A 19,472-nucleotide genomic window follows, 5' to 3' on the forward strand; every position below is an offset into this window, starting at 1 on the left:
ACGACAATAACCTACCATTCCCAGAAACATTCTCACTTCTCTCTGGGTCATTGGGGCTCTCATTCCTCTGATACATTTGATCCTGTCCATGGTCACTTTTCTTAGACCTTTTTCAATATTGTGACCAAGATAATGTACTTCTTTCTTGCAAAATTGCTCCATCAGCCAGATGATTCAATAAAGCTATGGTATCTACTTCACATGCTTCACGTGTCTTCGATGCCACAAGTAGGTCATCGATATATTGTACTAGTACATAGTCAGACTCTCCAAAGATTTCTTCAGCAACTGATTGAATATTGAAGGGCTCTCTGTATACCCCTGTGGGATTCGGCACCATGCCAAAATACGCTGTCCAAACCGAAATGCAAAAATCGGCTGGCTATCATGATGCAATGGAATTGAAAAGAAAGCATGGCACAAATCAATTACTGTGTACCATTCAGCATCATGAGGAATCTGATACAAAATCACTGATGGATTTGGCACAATGGGACAGCATGATACCACAATTTTGTTAACTTTTCTCAAATCTTGTACTATTCTGAACTTCCCATTAGGTTTCTTCAGTCCCATTATAGGTGAATTACATGGGCTACTCAGTAACTCTCTCAAAACACCCTGCTGAATCATTGTATCAATTATAGGTGTTATTCCTTCAATTATCTCTGGTGTCAGTCTGTATTGTGGGATATTGGGATAAGAGATTCCCTCTTTTACTGTAATTTTTACTGGATCTACATTATTCATCAATCCCACATCTTCTCCAGTAAAATCCCAAACTGCTGCTTTTACTGTGTTTCTCAATTCTTGAGGCAGGTCATCTGGATTAAATACAGCATATGTTCCAACAATCTCATTTTCTCTATTATCTAGAGTTACTCTGTATAAGACATCCTCATCCGGTGTCTCAAAGGCTATTCCATCTGGAGTACATAAAATTGTGCAATTCATTTTACACAACAAATCCCTACCTAACAAGTTCACTGGACTAGTGTCACACACTACGAACCTGTGCATATCTGAAAATTTCCCTATCCTTACCCTTACTGGTTCAGTAAGACGAGTCCTAATCTGTGTATTAGACACACCAACCACTTGGATTGCTTCGTCCGAGAGAGGAAGATTTCTTATATCTGCTGACCTGACAGTTGATCTCGTCGCTCCTGTGTCTACTAAAAAAGTAACACTTTCCCCATTTATTTTCCCATCTACAAATGGTCCTGCCTGGTCTATTTCTAGAGTTGCTCCAAGTATGCACTCTTCCTCCTCTCTTCGGCACCGTCAGTAGTCCCCTTCAGACTCACTCCCCTCATTCTTTAGCCAGTATTGTTGTACTGGATTTGTACGTCTCTGTTTGTTTACCTGTTCATCATTGTAGAATCCCGAGTCTTGATTGTATTTCTGGGATCCTCTGTTCTGCGGCAAGGGCGGTTTTGGCTCTTGATTCTGCTGCTTGACAACCTTCTGCTGTTGCTGCTGATGATTACACCCCTCGTTCTGCACCTGTTGATTCAAGGATTGATTGTCATTATTCACTAACGGTGGATTCGTACACTCGGATCTCCAGTGCCCTAATTTTCCGCAGTTGTGGCACGGAAACTTCTTTTTCGCCTCTTCGATGTTCCCCTTTCCTTTTCCTGTACCATATCTAGGCCTATTTCCTGGATTATTTGCTTGTTCAACCAGCTGTGCTTCTTGTCTTTCTGCAACCTTCACCTGTGCCCACATCGCTTTTTCCTTCAGCTTTCTTTGTTTCGCCTCAATCTCGTCACTGAAGTACTTCGCATGTCTCAAGATCTCATCAATCTTCTTACTCTGCCAATCAACTGTGTGCTCACGTATCATTTCACTGATTTCGGGTCTCAAGCCATATACAAATCTGTATACAAAATGACTCAAATCCTTATCACCCAGATGTTCATCTCCACTGAACTGTTTAAAAGCCAGTATTAACCTTTCATAAAAAGCATGAACTGATTCTTTTGCTTCCTGATGTGTTCGATCTATCTTAACCCAATCTGTCTCTTTAGGGGGTACCTTATTCTTCAGGAACACAATAACCTGCTCATATTTTTTCATAACCTCCGGGTCTGGAGCTCCTGTTCTTTGATCTCTCGGGTATTCTTTAGTGGGCCAATCTATGACTATTTTACACTCTGCCCACAAGTCTGCTGGAACAATTATATCAAACAGACTATTCAGGTCAATCCACAGCACTTTTGACAATTTCACAAACCTGTCTACCTGCCTATACCACTCGACGGGCTTTTCTCTCAATCGAGGGAAATCATTTGTAAATGACAAAATATCCTGCCTAGTCCATGGGACATGTACATATCCTCCTCCAGGAATCTCTCTCATAGGATAAGCACCCACTGTTTTTTCTTTTTCTCTCATAGGGAATGCTGAGTAAGTCCTGTCCACTGTATATTCTCTTTTCTTATACCATCTATCCTTCCACTTTTCCACATCTCCCCATTTTCGCAATAAGGAAATCATTTCCTTAATCTGCCCTGTTCGGCCAACATCATTTAGATTCTCAATGTCTTTATCCGAAAAATCCACTCTGTAAGGCTTCTGTAAAGCTTTCACCTTGTCCATGTTAATTCCCATTTCACTCGCTATTCCTTTTAACCTGTCATGTGTATTCTTAGCCCTCTATGTGATACTCTTGCACATGAATAACAACTCTCCATCATGATGATTTAACATTTCTGTAGGAATTGTTCCCGCTATAAGCTCTTCCAGTTCTATACGCAACCTAGCTACATCAATTGCCTGAGAATCTTTGTCCTTCTTTTGGAGAACTTTCAACCAATCATTCAAATCCTCAGCCGTTATTTCTGTAGATTTTTTCCCTGTACTCACTTGTTCTGCCATCCTCTGTGGTTCCAAAATTGATCCTCCCATCATAACATTTCTTTCCACACAACCAGTATTCAATCCTGAATCAGGCTGTACATTTAACTCTCCACCACATATAGTATGTCTCAACTGATTCTCTCCCGTCCTCAATCCTGACTCTCCCGGAGAATTAACTAATCCATTTCCTACATATGGAACTGTTAAACCACTTTCACCCATTCTTTGCTTACCAAAAATAGGCATAACCGGACCTATGGTTACAGGCACTGTAACAGCTTCTAGATTCTTTGTTAATTCCCTTATTTTCTCTGTCAACTCAGATGTGGTTCTTGCTAATTCTCTTGTTTTTCATCCTCAATTCCATTCTCTCTTTCTCTCTCTCGCTCTTTCTCTCTTTCCCTTCCCGCGAAAGAGCTACTACTTTTCAGATCAGGTGTCACAACTTCTGTTTTAATGATTTGCAAAGTATCTCTCATTGGGGTAGCAACTGGTGTTCTCACTTCTGGTTCCTGTCTATATGGAGGTGGTCTCTTGTAGATCATGTCATCCAAGACTTCATCCTCATATTCATTAGCCCCATACCTTCTCAATTCTGCATCATGTACCTTTTCCGCACCTTTCCTCCCTTCTGTTTCCTCAACAGTTCTCATAGGATATAGTCCCTCTGACATACTATCATCTCGCCATCTCCTCATTCGATCATGATGAGTTTCACGATCATATTTCCTTCCAAAAATGTACCTATAATTACCTCCACTCCTCTGCTTTTCTCGCTCATGCACCTCATCTTCCCATTCTACCAATGCCTCGAACTGTGTCGGCCTTGGTCTGGGCTCTAGTCTCATCATTCTCTCCCGTAAATTTCTCAACACGGCCAGATTAAATGAACCATGTTCCGGGAATGCTAGAACACCATCTTCTCTAGTATATTTAGTCCAATTGTCTAACCAAATACAAGTATGATACCCATATTTCGCAACCATGAAGGATGCAGGGGTTCTTGTCGGAGGTAGTAACTCACCTTCTCTAGTTATTATATCCTTATCCTTGTCAAACCATTTTTTAATTTTACTAAACAAGGATTTCTTTTTCTTTTCCTCTGTTTGGTAATACATTTTTGCGTTTACCACAACCCTCTAGTCCTTTCTACAACTGTATGATCTTTTGTCCAATAATAGCGCGACTCACACTAACGCACCAATCCCGGAGCGTCTACGTCACCCTGTACTTCTTCCTATCCCTGCGCGGCTCACACCAACGCACCAATCACAGCGCGAGCACTGTTCTAACACACTGTCCAATCACAGCGCGATCTTTTCTGACGTCAGTAGTCGCTGCAGTTGCTTCTACTCCTGTCTCCTGTCACTCGTCTACCCCTCCTTTACAAAATCTTCTCGGTAGACTTTGTTTCAGATTCTACAAATCTATTAGTTACAACATATAAACATCTCCATTGTCTGCTCCGCTAACCACAGAATAGTAAAGACCTTTCCCACGAGAATCCCGCTTCTCCCTAGAACAGCGCTTACCTCTGCTCTACCACGGAATTGTTACTTTCGTTGACACAGTAGCACATCCCTCTACTCTGCCCTTCTAACATGCATCCATTAACTGTTTCCTCCCGGAATGCTCCTAAGAGTTTTACAATCAACTAAATGCTCATACATTCACGCACTTTCACACCAGAAATTGTAGCACACTCACACAGAATCCTGTCTTTCCCGAGAACAGCGAACAATCTGTCCTGCTACAGAATTATAACACACGTTAACCAAGCAGCGCTTACCTCTGCTCAATCCTCCAAACAAGCTCAGCGAATACCTATTACCTTCCCAGTGATAAGTGTTAACGGCAATCCCAAAAGGATCCCTGATACCTAAGACCAGAACTTCACAGATAACCTTCGCAACCATACACACTTCTCTTATACCGAAAATATGTCTCTAGTAGTAACACACGACGATGTCACTGAATCGAACCCAGACAATGCGACGCGCAACTTCAATTGTCACACGCTTTTCCCTGCATTCGTACAGGGCCAACAATCCCGTCTTTCCCGAGAGCAGCACTCACTTCCCTCTGCCCTACTACGGAACCGTCACCGACTCCCTACTTCCCAGAAGCCATACACACTACATATAACTCAATACGACGACTTCAACATTTAGTGTTAGTACATATATCAACATCAATCAATAAATCCAAAAAGCCTATGTACAAGCAATTTATCAGATCAAGACAATAATCAAAACCATCATACTGCTACCAGGAAACTGCTGCAGATCAGAGCTTATAAATTCTCCCTACTTCCACAGACAGAGTAATTCCACAGTCATACGCACATACACTCATCATACGCTGGTGGGGCCCATTACACCAACATTCATTCTATTACTCTAACCACACTGAATATAAGAGAGAACTCCGAAATCAATCTGCACCTAATTGGAGGTCAATGCAACCAAATTGAATTGTCTTGAGTCATGATTTAAACGATTTTAAACACATTTGAGATCTCAATAAAATGACAAAGAAATAACCACCCGACACTGAAATTCAAACAAGAATGTTTTTTCTAAATTAGTTCATATGAAATCCATTCAATTGCAAAATCATTATTCTCATATTTACCTATTCTGGCTAAATGTTGTTCCTTAAATCAGATCAGGTCTCTCGGCAAAGAATTAAAGTCTCTCGAGTTGCCGTCAGTCAGCATCGATCCTCTTGAGCATAAGTTCAGGAAGAAGTGGCGCGCAGACCCTCTCTAGTCTAGTAATATTTATACTAAAAATTAACATACTAAAAGTTACAAACAAAGCTTTAAACGTCCGTTGAGCAGGAAAGGATGTTAGCTTGCAACATTAGAAAAATCTCCGCTCTCGGATATCTCAAAAATAAAAACACGGAAATAGGAAGTCAAAATCTAGTTTGCAACATCCATGGATGCTCTTCTCCGAAATTGTATCACTCGCAGTGAAGCCACCGCAAGTTTATCAAAAATGTTCATTTGTGACAAATGTTCTCTACCAAGGATAATTGGCGACCATCCCAGAGTTGTCATCTTTTTCATAACTTTTAGTTCAGACAGAGGCCGAGGTCACATTCAGCGAGGCCTCTCTTCATATTTCATCTACTCAAATGCAGGCTGTAGATGTCGGCCATTTTTTTAACAGGCCACAATGGACAACTTAATTTAATGAAACACAAAACATCATTACTACATTGTATTGATTATACAGTGTTAATTCCCACTAATACCCTTATGTGTATGTTTTTATCTAGCCATTTGCGACATAAAAAAAAACATTAATGCATATTAATTTAGAGCGCAAACACATAACAAATATTACATAAGCCACACTTATTTAATTAATTTGCTCACCAACTTAGTTCACTTATTAATTTAGCCATGCAATTGCATTCCCACATATAGTTCTTTCATTAGTAAGGTTGATTAATAAAAAACTCGACAAACTTAGTACTTACTAATTAATCATTAGTAATTTTAATTATGACAAATAAAAATATAAACTGAAGTTTGAGTTTAAATAGAAAACCCTGCTCCAGCAGAGGTGCCCACAAAAAAACTGATTCCAATGATATAAAGTAGTAAACACCCATTGTTAAATTTAAAGTGCAGCATGGCGCGCTGCAAAAATAAACAGATGTTTCACAAGTTGAAAATGGCGAGCTGTGCAAAAGAAAAGAAAGGTGCATGGTCACCATTGTCAGGAAGGAAGCTAAATTAATAAAAAGTGTAAGACCACATGTAGCAGGGGATGTCTGCTGAGAGGGTCCGGTACACCAAAAGGCGGTACTAATTAAGCATGCTGACCAAACAAAAGCATGCCTTTATGAAAGGCAGGAACAGGAACAAATGGAAAAGATGGGAGGTGCTTCAAGGCACAGTCTAGATTACAGCATGCCTCACAGAGCTGCCCAGGCTCGACCTAAAAACACCAACATGGCTGCACTATCTTTTAGACAGACATGCTAAACGACATTGAATTCGTGTTTTATAGTTTTAGCCCAATGCTGTGTTTCTTTTTTCTTCCTTTTTTGCAGTTTTATATACCGCAAACTCGACTGGAAGGTATTGAAGCACTTTACATGAGCACCACTAGCATTACACAAGGACGCATTCATTTTTTCTAATCACTCAAATGGTATCGGATCGTGTGGGGCTCCAGGGTGTATGAGGACCTCGAGCCAGAGCAGGGCAACCTGGCTCGAGCCCGACTCAAGCTTTTAAGAGCTCGTTTGTAAGGCAGCACTGCAAAAGCAGGAGGTGCTGCAGGTCTGGAGTCTGGAGTGTGGTGTATGGGGATGAGGGAGAATGTAAGGTAGTACTGAAACAACAAGGGGTGCTCCAGACAGGGTGTGTGTGTTTTGGCAGCTCTGTGCGTGAACCCCGGGACTGGAATAACAGAAGAGCTTCAGGCAGGATGGAGGTGGTGATTCTTGTATTTGATTTTTCTCTCTTTTCAGAAGCTCGAAGTAAGAAGATCTAACAAACTAAGCCCAGCTGTCACCTCACTAACACACCACCCTGTGTCCCTGGGCTCCGTGCGGTAACTTGTTCTGCTTCGACTCCCTGCTGCCTTTGTGCTTAGAGCTGGTACTGGCTCTAACATTTTCCCTTCTAACTGCCACAGCTTCCCTTCATGGTACTGGTGCAACGCATGAATATTCCTGGGCACACTTGCAGGTCGTTCTACCACCCAAGTCATCACTTTGTGAAACATGTTGCAGACAGTATGCCAAGACATTGATTCTGGTGTCAACAAGGCAACTGTCGATGATTATTCTGTCTTTTTTTGTTAGTTACTTGTTCCTGATGCTGTAACTAGGACTGGACAGACCTTTTATTCCAGCGGGCATCTCTCATGTGGGCTGGAGGCCAGTTTCAGCACAGAAGACCACTCCTATTACCTTTGTTGCTTTCAGTAGTGCCACGAGGGAGGCTGAAAGCGAGGGGGAGGTGTAAGAGAGAGAAACTGATCAGAGAGGAAGAAGGGAGGAGAGAGAGGGAATGGATGGATGGAAAGAGAGCGATTGAAAGATTACACGAGGAGATAAAGGGATCAAGGCTTGTTTAAGAATCTGTGCCAGGGCTGTTTTTGGTTCCCCTTGCTATCGCCCTGCTGGTAACCGATGCCTGTTGTTAACCAAACAGAATTAATTCAGGGGTGTAACGCAAGCCCCTGCAAATCAGGGATGTGGGCATGGACGTCATTTGGGAGTAATCAGGGGTCGCAAGGCGAAAAGAAGTGGAGGCGGGACATCCTTATCTGGTGCCACGCTGTATCAGAACCACCTGTGATAGTACCCCATTAACCACTACTTGTGCAGTCAGGTAAACATATAGTGTCTGCACCTACGACACAAAGCGAGACCCAAAACCAAATCATATCAGGATGTCCCAAAGAAATTCCCAGTCAAGGGAGTCAAAACCCATTTCAAAATCAATGTGGAGAAAGGTGTTGGGATGCTGGAGCTGCTGTCGATACGCCATTACTGCCTGTACCCTGCGGATAAAGTGCTGTGTACTATGTTGAGGCATAAAGGACATTGGTCCAAGTGAATCAGTTTGTGTATGACTTTGAGAAGTCTGTTAGCTAGAACCTTGGCATCTAATTTGAGTTCCCAGTTGAGAAGTGGGATTGGGCAATAGGACGCCCATTCCTCAGGGGGGCACCCGTGTTTGTGTAGGACCACTGTGGTTGCTACGTTTAGCTCATCTGGAAAAGTGGACCTTGACTATAGCCTCATTGTGTAGAGCCTAGCAGTAGGGTGAGGAGGTACCTTAAGAGTTTCTAGTAGTATTCGATTGAGTACCCAACAGGGCCCTGAGTTTTGCCGGATTTCATAGCGGAGAAAGCCTCATTTATCTCTTTCAGAGTAATCAGTTGTTCTAGGTCAGCTCTTTTAGGGAGCACTATAGTAGGTAGTGGTAGGTCCGCTATCAATAGAGCTGTGAACTCTTGTGGGGTCCTCACCCACTTCGTATAGGGGAAGTGATGGTATTCCCCAAACACGGATGCTCTTGCTCAGACTTTTGGAACCTTCCCACAGGCCAGATCCACAACATATGGTATTACTCTCAACAATGTTCTATGTGTGGCTAACCAATAGAGGAGTTTAGTCAATTTATCTCCCCACCCATAGACCCTGCTTTGGGATGCGATCCAGCAAGATCTTGCCTCATCAAAATGCCCTGTCAATTCCACCTGTCGAAATTCAGTTTCTTCCTCACCTGATCCCTCTTCCACATGTGTAATATGTGCTTCTAGTTCCTCCACTTGACATTGTTGTAGATTAAGTCGTGTGTTGAGGTATACCACTGTAATGCTGTGTGAGAGCTCCAGTAATGCAGCTTTAACTACATCAAGGGTGTTTCCATGCAACTGGGTAGGGACATACACACAAACCAGATTGTAAACCCAGCCTGCATTTCTTCCCTCCACCACTACAACACCCTGTATGTCCGACGCAGTACGGCAGACCACCATAGGCACACGTTTATGGATTAGGATGACCACCCTCCTGAAAGCCCTTAGTGTCACCAGTGTGGTATATTCTTTCAAAGCCATATTAAGACAGGAAAGGGCATTGAGTGCCCAAAATATGTGTTTCCTGTAATAGGAGGATATCCAGTTACTGGTGTTTTGCGAATCTCAGTCCTGTGCCACATGTAATGCTGTAATTGAGGCCATTAACATTTCATGTCATAATTTTAGGCAGCGCCATGGTGTGGGTTATTAAACGTGTGGAGGGTGAATCCCAGGAACCAGGGTCTCCCAGGGAAGCACCAGGGTGGGCCTCGGGTGGTAAGCAACCCTCTGCAATTGCGCATTTCAGAATATGATACAAATGTGTTGGAACCTTTGGCTTGCACTATTAATGCACTGCGGCCAACAGGGCCAAATCCACCCCAAGCTTCGCTTTACTCAAAACCTTATCCCATCGCTACAGAGACTCAAGCGTGACATAACCAGCTGGAAACCCCTCCCGCTCTCATTACTGGGCAAAGCGACCCTCTTTAAGATAATGTCGCTGCCCCGATTTCTGTACGCACTACAGAACACCCTTGACCCAGTCCCACCAGAAAACTTCAAAGAGACCTGTTATGGGACATGAAACCTCGCATAGCGTTTACCAAGCTCACACTCAATTGGTACGATGGGGGGATTAGCCTCCCAGATACCATAGATATTACTGGGCAGAACACCTGGCAGCCATTAATCAGGGCACCTATGGTCGACCAGATGATCCCGGCTATGCCATGGACAAATAGACTCTACTGGGAGGAAATTACAATAGGGCACTTTATTCCAAACCCAAACGATACCCTTTGACTGGACTAATCGACTACTCGGTCCGAATTTGGCACGTCGTTAAAAAGAATATGGGTTGGGAGCAAAATCTCACTCTGGCTGCCCTTTTATGGGACTCCGCACTACTGGGCGACTTATGGAAAATGAAGGGATTCAATAAATGAGACCTCATTGGGATCTCACAGATCAAAGACATGTGGGAGAAGGGCGACGTAAAATCATTTGCGTCCTTGCAGCAGCAACATGAGTTGGCTGACTCAGAATGCTTAAGATATACTCAAATCCGTCATGCACTAAAATCCTACTTCCCAAAAGGCTCCTCCCCTCCGGAACCCTCTCACTTGGAAGACAGATTGTTAGACGGCCACTTACCTGAGACAGCTATCTCACTGACCTATAGAAAACTGATCAACAATATGACGGACCTCCTTAAACCACTATGCGAGAAATGGGTGAGAGATGGCATCAAATTAGATGACGAGGACTGGCAGGAAGCAGTGTCCTCACCAAGAGTAGTAGCGATCTCGGCCAGATTTCGGCTAGTTCAACTCAAAATCCTCCATAGAATTTATGTCACAGGGTCTAGTCTGGTACGCATGGGTAGGACCGACAGCGGAGACTGTAGGGGGCAATTTGGCCAGGAAGGAACATTTCTACACATATTACGGGAGTGCGAATACATACAATCCTACTTGCGCAAGATCCACAACATTTTGAGTGAGGTACTCACGAATGTCATACACCCTGATGCACGTAGATGCCTCTTAAACGTCTGGTAGCCTACAGATTTGAATTGTCACCACATGCAATGGGTCACACTGGGGCTCATGCTGGCGAAAATGAACATAGCACGAATGTGGGGAGCAGCACAGCCACCTAAAGTAGATGCTTGGAAAGAGGACCTAGACTGATGTATGTTTAGAGAAAAGACAGTTTACACAGCCCGCGGCTGCCCCAAGAAGTGGTCAAAACTTTGGAACCCATGGAACTTCTATCAAGCACACATTTGCAACCCTCCGATTAGCATTGACCCAGACGATCCATCCACCCCATAATCCAAACCCACAGCGCTCCGAAATTAACGATTATCTATTGTTACCTTCAAAGAATGTATTGTACCTGATTCCTCTGTATTGTATAACATATGACAAATGTTTAATAAAAAAATATATTTTTTAAAACAGGGCCAAATCCTCCTGTAACAGTCCCCTCAAATTCCCCCACCCTACGCTTCCACCCAAGAAACATCTTTCGCCCAAACAAGACCAGAACCTACAAGTGTGTGACATTACTGGGGGTCATCTATCCAGGTCAGCCCTCCGGTGATTGGGTCCTTAGGTAGGATAAGGGGCTGCTGGCGAAACAAGTTTTATCATTAAAAGGGTCTCCTATGTGGTTCAATCGGTTGGACGCTCAGTCGTGGTCCACGAAGTAGAAGGGCCGTCGTGTGGAGGGCCATCCTACCGTGGGAGGCACGTGGCATCGGCGGCCCCACACGAGCACCTATGTTCACGGTTATCTGTCCCCATGGCAGAGGATGCCGAAGAGACATCTGCATGGGTTCTCCTTCTACTGACCCCTTATGTTTGTTGCAGTCTCTAGGACATGGCGTCGTGCCCCAAGGTGGCGGAGGGTTATCACGCAGGGTCCGTCATCCAATCCCAAGCCGCCATGGGAGTATCAAAGAAGCGATATTTGGAGGCATAAATGACTCTAAACCTTGCTCGGAAAAGGAGCATTTATGTAATATGCAATGCTCTCAGTTTTTGCTTAAACAATTTCTGTTGTCGTTTAACAAGTCAAGTGTGGTCAGGGAAGACAAGGGTCTTAGTGGATTGGAAGCGCACCACCTCCTTCTCCCTGGCAGCATGAAGAATGTTGTCCCTGTCTCTGTAGTATTTTGGTGATCAGAGGACGAGGAGTAGCACCCAGGGGTGGTTTCACCATCAGTGATCTGTGGGCCTTCTCAACTCTCGATAACAAAGCAGGATGTTAGCCATTCTTCCAGGACGAAATCCATTGTTCCAGGAAGTACTCCATAGATGCCCCTTTTACCTCTTTAGAAAACCCAATGAATCTCAAGTTGTTCCACCTGGCCTGGTTTTTTGTATAATCTGTGTGGTTCTCCAAGATGTGGGATTCTGTCATCAGGCCGGCCACCTCCATCTTGAGGGTCATGATGGAGGCTTCCAAGTGAGAGATCCTCCCTTCTGCATCTGTTATCCAGTCTGCAACGTTGTGTAGGCCCTGTCGCAAGAGGAGAACATCTACTCCGATTCACCAATATTGATTCCCAGTGCCGATCGAGAGGCTTGAATGACTCTTAGTGTTTCTGAAGCATCTGGAGGGTAGGACTTCGGTGTGGAGATATCATCACCACCGTCGGATTTGGTGGCAGTGGGTGGGGTGGCTGTAAACATATGTATTTTTGTTTGGGCATTATTTGGGGGTCCCTTGTCCCATTGTGCTTCATAGGGTGGCGCGATAGATTATCAGGAGTGGGTTCCGAAGCGCCACCAAGCTGCAGCGGGAGGCAGCATAGGGATATGCGTAGTCAGCTGCTCCATGCTGGGATTGCCACTGACATGCTTGCACAAGGACCTGCCCGAGTTCCTGGCAGCACGAGTCACCCGGAACTTGTGCAGCGGGCACAACAGGACAAACGGGGTTCAAGGGGCCTTCAGCATCTACGTCCCCAATGGATGCAGGCAGTCTGTGTGGGGTAATAGTCTTTAGGGGCACAGTATTGCATTCGTCCACAAAGGGGTTGGGTGGGGTTAGGAGACCATCTCTGCCGGTAATCGTTCAACGTTTCTCCTGCCCTCCATGCCTAAGCAGATAGCTCGTCTCCACATGGATTCCAGGTAAGGGCTCCAAACTGTTTCCTGTTGTGTATACCCCCAGGGAAGGTTGGGGCCATTGACCCGCATGTGCAGAGACCCAGTAGTGGTCTTCGCAGCACGAGCAGTCGGACCCACTGTTAATCCCCTCTGTGGGGTTCATCTTTTCCAGGGCGGTTCCTCTACTGTCCCAAGGGGGGAGAGGTAGCAACAGATAGTACTATGCAAAGAGTTCCCATGAGTGAGGGCAGTCACAAGCGACGAACCATAAAAATGGTGACTCCTCAGAACTTAAGTATATGGATTCCTGAAGTGCACCTCCTGGTGTGGTTGAAAAGGGACTTATACAGAACTGGCCCTAGGTGTATTCAATCCCCTTCTTCTGGAATGTAGGAACCGTAATCTGAAGAGGCAGGCTTTAGGAATATGTAGGATAAGGTTTTGGAATGTTAGTGTAGACAGTTATATGAAGATTTATGGATGAATGGCTAGTGGAAAAAAAACACAAATGGAAGGATAGATGGACGAATAAATAAATGGAAGAATCTTGGCAAATGATGGATGAAGATAAAAGCGGAGAGACAGAATGGCAGATGGAAAAATCAATGAATGGATCAATAGAAGAAAGATGGAGGGGTGGGTGCTTGGCCTGCTGGATGGAGGGAAGGAGAGAAGAAAAAGCTGATGAACGAGATACTTAATGCAGCTCTTAAGAAAATTATAATTGGGTCAGCCCCCAGATGCCTGTACTCTTCAGATTCACAGGAAGTGATACCTATTGGTAGAATGGCATGAACCTGGCAATTTTATTGCTTCACTCTTAATTTCTCCCCTGCCTCACTGTTCCTCCTGTCACTCCTCCCACACTCTTGTGGCAGTCTAGACCTGTGTCACCAATAGAAGCTGTACTAGCGGCTCTGGGCTTGTCCGAGCTGTGTCTTATGGTCTCTCTTGTGCTTCTATGCATGTATAAGAAGGTTTAACTTACTCTGGGTTTGTCACTTGCCTCCTCCAGGGACACGCATCTAAGCACCGGTGGAGAAATTGTGCTGGGAGGATCCGACCCCCACTACTACACTGGAAGCTTCCAGTACATGGACCTCATCAAGAGTGACTATTGGCAAATCAGCATGAAAGGGTGAGTGAGGATGAGCTTAAGTGCCCACTGGTTCACACGCCTAGTCTGTGCATTCATTTCTCTCTCCCTCTTTCCATGTGAGCCTTCCCTTCCCTCACTTTGATTGCATCTAGGAAAGGGGTCCTCCATGCGTCTCCCTTCCTCAGAAGCTGGGGATTTGCTCCCTTCCCAACTCCGGGACATATTTATCAAGGCTTTGCGTCACCCTTGTTCCACGCAAGGGTACGCAAGAGTGACATAAAACCTAAATGAGATTTATCAAGGCACGCAAGGCCACCAGCGAATTGTGCTGCCTTGCATTACTCTGCAGCAGGGAGGCATACCATGGGTGGAGCTTGGGTGCTCCCACACATCCACACATGGATTCTGACACATCCTTAGATTTTACAACATTGGTCGACCTGGGAATGTGTTAGAATTATATCCATCCCCACCAGAAGCACAACAAGCAGAAATATTTTTATTTCTACTTGGTGTGTGCTCTTTCTAAGTGTGCTGCACACTATGAAAGAGGAAAATTCCATGGAGGATTGTTTTTGTGCAGGAAGGTATTCTTTCCTGCACAAAATAACGGTCCTGCCTGCTACACAGGCACCCTTGTAACATGATCCAAGGGTGTCTGAGTTGGAGCTAGGCAGCCAAAAGTGCGTCAGCTCTAGGAAAGGACAGGAGTGCACCCTATAATCATAAATATGGCGTATTCCTGCCTTTTCTGTGTCATGCAGCGCAGCAAGGTTGCTTGCTGCATTGTATTGCATTAACTTTTTATAAATATGGCCCTCAGTTGTCTGTAGTAGTCTTCCTTGACAGTCTGTATTAGCAGAGGCTTGTCATCGCCTCTGCTAATATCAGTAGTATCAGGGGACTTCTAATCTCCATACAGTAGTAACAGCAAGTCTTTCAGCTGCCAGTATTACCATACTAGCAGGGGGACCATATCTCTGCCCTCTGGATGCCAGAAGTTACAGTGGACTCCTTATCTTTGTACGTGTGCTGCCAATAGTAGCAAGGGACTCATTACCTCTGTTCTTGTGCTGCCAAAGTATCAGGTGATTTCATATCTTTGGCCCTGGACTGTCAGTAGGAGCCGGAAATCCTTTTGTCTTACTTTGGGCTACCAAAAGTAGCAGGGGACTTCTGATCTCCATTCTTGGGCTCACAGTAGTAGGAGACTGCTTACCTCTCTTAGTCCGTGAACTACTCATAGTAACCAGGTGCTTCTTATTCTTGTCATTGGACTAGCATTACTACATGGAGACTTAGTAAATTGGAATTAGCAGGGTACTCCTTATCTCTGTTTTTGATCTACTGGTAACAGAAGGGGCTTCTTACCTCTATCTCTGAACTGCCGTAGAAGCAAGAGGCACCCAATCTCTATTTTGGACAGCCAAACAGCAGTGGCGACATTTGTGGCTAATAGTCGAATTGCATCTTGTAGTTCCCAGCACTGGAAGGAGACTCTTCCTTCGAATTTCTGTAGTTAGATTTGTATATCCATCGCATACTGGATGACTCTCATAATTCTATCTTCTCCCTTGCCAACAGGCTGTTTCTACTTTAATAGTTCTCTCTCATGCCCTAGAGTCCCTATGGTAATTTGTGTCCCTTAATAACACTCCCTACAGGATCTCCATTGGTGCAGAGCTTCTCTTCTGCAGAGAAGGCTGTTCTGTAGCCATCGACACCGGAGCGTCTTACATCACCGGGCCAGCCGGCTCAGTGTCAGTGCTGATGAAGGCCGTCGGCGCTACCGAATTGGCAGAGGGCGAGGTAAGCTGGCAAACATCAGCCTTTTCAGAATATTTGATATTGGTGGGTCAGGGACAACAGCATTCAAACTTTTCATCGTGGTAAATTCTAATGAAGCTTCTGAACTCCTGGGAGTAGGAGAGCAATGCAAGGCACATATGGGATGTACATGGTGACCTCCCAGAAGAGGTAGGTGGGAACCAATATTTGACAAAGCTAAACAAGGTTAGATATACACAGGAGTAACATATATAACAAAAAGGGTAGTTAGGGGGCTAAAATCGCACCTCATCCTAAAGTACAAATTGTAGCCGGCATACAGTAATCCATAAATGCACAAAAATGTTTTTGGAGGATGATGCTTTTGAGGTAAACCCACACCTTACTACCAAAGGTGTGAGTTCACATTGGACCAAAGACCCAACGAGTCAATAAACCAAAATGAAAAACCATAACACTCAGTGCGTAATCACACGAAACAAGTTAAGATCCAAACAGTAAGGACCTGCGTTGAGTAGAAAGTTTACTTTAATGCAGAAAAGCTAGTTTAGTTATTCTTCAGTACATTCTTGTTTCACAAATTCATGTGCTTCAGTTTCCAAATATATTAATGACAGCTGACACACGTTTCGTCACGCTGTGACGTTTTCAAGGCTTAAATGGTATTAGGATTCCTGACGCTGGGAGAATATGGTAAACAAGTCACAGCAGGTGTATATTCTGTTTCAGAGAAGCACTTCCACAGGTTGGCCATGTGATGCTCGAGATGATCGAGATGCAAAAGGATGTAAGCAGCAAATATTAGTCAAGTCAAGACAAAAGATGCGTGCTCTATATTGAACACAGGTCCTTACTGTTTGAATCTTAACTTGTTTTTTGTGATTACGCGTTGAGTGCTATGGTGTTCCTTTTTGTCATATAGACATGAGTAACTGTGGTGGGTGCGGTGGGACGATTCTCCAGCATGTCTTTTTTGTTTAGGATTATGGCAAGTAGAATATTTGTTTTGCTTTTGACATCTTTTCTCAACAGTGAAAGAGAGGGAGAGAGTTCTCTTTCGTTCCTTATTTCACTTTACATTGTTGGGGTGGCCTTCCCTTTCCCCGTGAGGAATTGGTAAATTCCATACCACCGCCAATATTTAGAAAGTCTTGTCACAGAGCTTTTAATTGCAGTGAGGTATGCTCATGCACCAATGTGGAAACAACTAAGGACCCAATGTACTAAATGCCAATTGCAAAAAACTGTGATTAGTATTTTTGCGATCAGTAAAACATTATACGAACTGACCTATGTACTAATAGGTTGATTCGTTAAATTCTGATTTTGAATCAATCAATCATAGATTTATAAAAAGCTGTAAATCACCCGTTAGGGTCTCAAGGTGCTGTAGTTGCTAGCTGGTCTGTCGTGGTCTGTTCATTCAAACAGCCAAGTCTTAAGTTCTTTCCTGAGTGATGAGGCTGTCCTGATGTGCAGGGGAAGGTCGTTCCAAGCTTTGGCTGCCAGGTGTGAGAAGGAGCATCCTCCACTGTTGCTTAGGCGGATCTGGGGGGGTGTCTGCTTAGGATCGTAGGTGTCTGGTTGGTTGGTGGAATGTCACTTGTTTGTTGGTATATGCTGATCCCTCGTTGCACAGAGCTTTGTATGCGTGGGTCAAAATCTTGAACTGGCATCTCTTCTGGATCAGGAGCCAGAGTAGCTTCTTGAGGTGTGGTGTGATGTGGATCCGTCTGGGGAGGTCAAGGATGAGTCTTTCTGCTGAGTTTTGTATAGTTTGTCATCTCTCCAGGAGGTGTTTGGTGATTTCTACATAGCGCGTGTTTCGGTAGTCCTGCCAGCTGATGACGAAGGCCTGTGTGACGGCTCTAATGGTGTTGACTGGGACCACCTGAGGATCTTGTGGAGCATGCGTAGGATGTGGAAGCAGACGGATGAGACTGCATTTACCTGTTTCTTCATAGAAAGCTTGCTGTCCAAGATGATGCCAAGGTCTGCGGGTGTGGTCTGTCGGTGTGGGGAATGGGCCATGTTCAGCAGGCCACCATGTGTCGGTCCATGGTGAGGAGTTGTTCCCAAACATGAGGACTTCCGTCTTTTCCACGTTGAGCTTTAGACAGTTGTCATTCAGCCAATCAATAGCGTTCATCATACATCTGTGTAAGTTGGCTCTGGTGGTGGAGGGGTGTTCTGACAGCAAGAGTCCGTGCAATCTGACAGAGTTGGCCAGGTGGTTCATGTATGTGTTGAAGAGGGTGGGGCTAACGGACGATCTTTAGGGGATGCTAGAGACGATCTTCTTGGGTCCCGAGGTGAATGGTGGGAGAAGGATCCTCTGGGTTCTTCCTGTGAGATATAAGGCAACCCATTTGGGGACGTCTCCTTGAATTCCGATGTGGTGGAGTGTGTTGATAAAGATGTGATGAAAGACAGGGTTGAAGGTGGCTGATAGGTCAAGGATGAAGAGGGCTGCCTTTTCGCCATGGTCCAAGGGGCCCCAATGTCATTGTTGATTACGCTCAGGGCTGTCTCTGCGCTGTGGTTGGCTCGGAATCCAGGTTGAGAGGGGCCCAGGAGGTTGATGTGTTTCAGGTGTTGGGTGAGTTGCTGGTTGATTACCTTCTCAAGAACCTTCGCTGGAGAGGAGGGCAGTGAGATGGGCCAGTAGTTATTTGGTTCCTCTGGTTTGGCAGATGGTTTCTTCCATGCCTCACTTCAGCGTGTTTCCAATCCTCAGGGAAGGAGGTGATAAAGGTGCTCAGGACTTTCTTGAGCTCTTTGCCAATCATCTTGCTCCCGAGCTTGAGGATGTCGTGGGGGCAGGGGCCCATGGGTGCTCCAGAGTGCAAGGAGTACATGATGGAGATTGTGGCTTGAGTTGTGAGAGGGTCCCAATTGGTGAACAGGTGTACAGGGTTTGTGTTCATGGGTATAAGCAGGCTGATGCTGTCAGCGCCAGGGGGGTTAGGGTTTGAAGTTTTCATAGATGGCTGAGATGCTGTCATGGAAGACGTCCGCAGGGTGTCACATAGTCCTTGGGAGAGGGTGATGTTTTTGGAAGCAGCGGGGTTGGAGAACTCCTTCGCGATGGTGAAGAATCTTTTGCTGTGATTTGTGCTGGCTTCTATGTGGTCTGCTAGGGCGTTCTTTGTTTCTTTCAGGAGGCGGTGGTACTGGTTGAGTGCTGTCATGAAGGTGGTGTGGTCTCCTGTCTCTTTGCTGGTGCGCCACTTCCTTTCTAGTTGCCGACAGTTGCATTTAGTGGATCTCAGCTCTGCAGTAAACCAGCTGGCTCTTCTGGCAGGTCCTTTAGATTTGGCGGGCTTAGCAGGGACGATTGTGTCTGCCCATTCTGTAAAGTTCTTTGCAGCCTGTTCTGGGTTGTCTGTTGTTGGGAGGTGAGAGTTAAGCGCGTTGTTCCACTGGTCTTCTGATATCTTTTTCCAGTTTTTGTGTGTGGAGCTGAAGGCCATAGTGCCTGTGCTGGTAGGTCCTGCAGTGGTGATGTTGATGCAGTAGTGGTTGGTCCAGGTGAGCTAG

General features: G+C 44.9%; 1 protein-coding gene across 1 annotated transcript in view; it reads left to right on the forward strand.

Moving 5' to 3' along the window:
* Window positions 1–19,472, forward strand: part of REN (renin) — a 207,979-nt gene that overhangs the window by 133,191 nt on the left and 55,316 nt on the right. Inside the window, exons 6-7 of the mRNA XM_085599744.1 lie at window positions 14,061–14,183; window positions 15,809–15,953. Coding sequence (XP_085455870.1) covers window positions 14,061–14,183; window positions 15,809–15,953 — 268 coding nt within the window. The remainder of the gene's footprint in view (window positions 1–14,060; window positions 14,184–15,808; window positions 15,954–19,472) is intronic.

The sequence above is a fragment of the Triturus cristatus genome, chromosome 1_1 (genome assembly GCF_964204655.1).
Source record: "Triturus cristatus chromosome 1_1, aTriCri1.1, whole genome shotgun sequence".
Taxonomy (NCBI): Eukaryota; Metazoa; Chordata; class Amphibia; order Caudata; family Salamandridae; genus Triturus; species Triturus cristatus.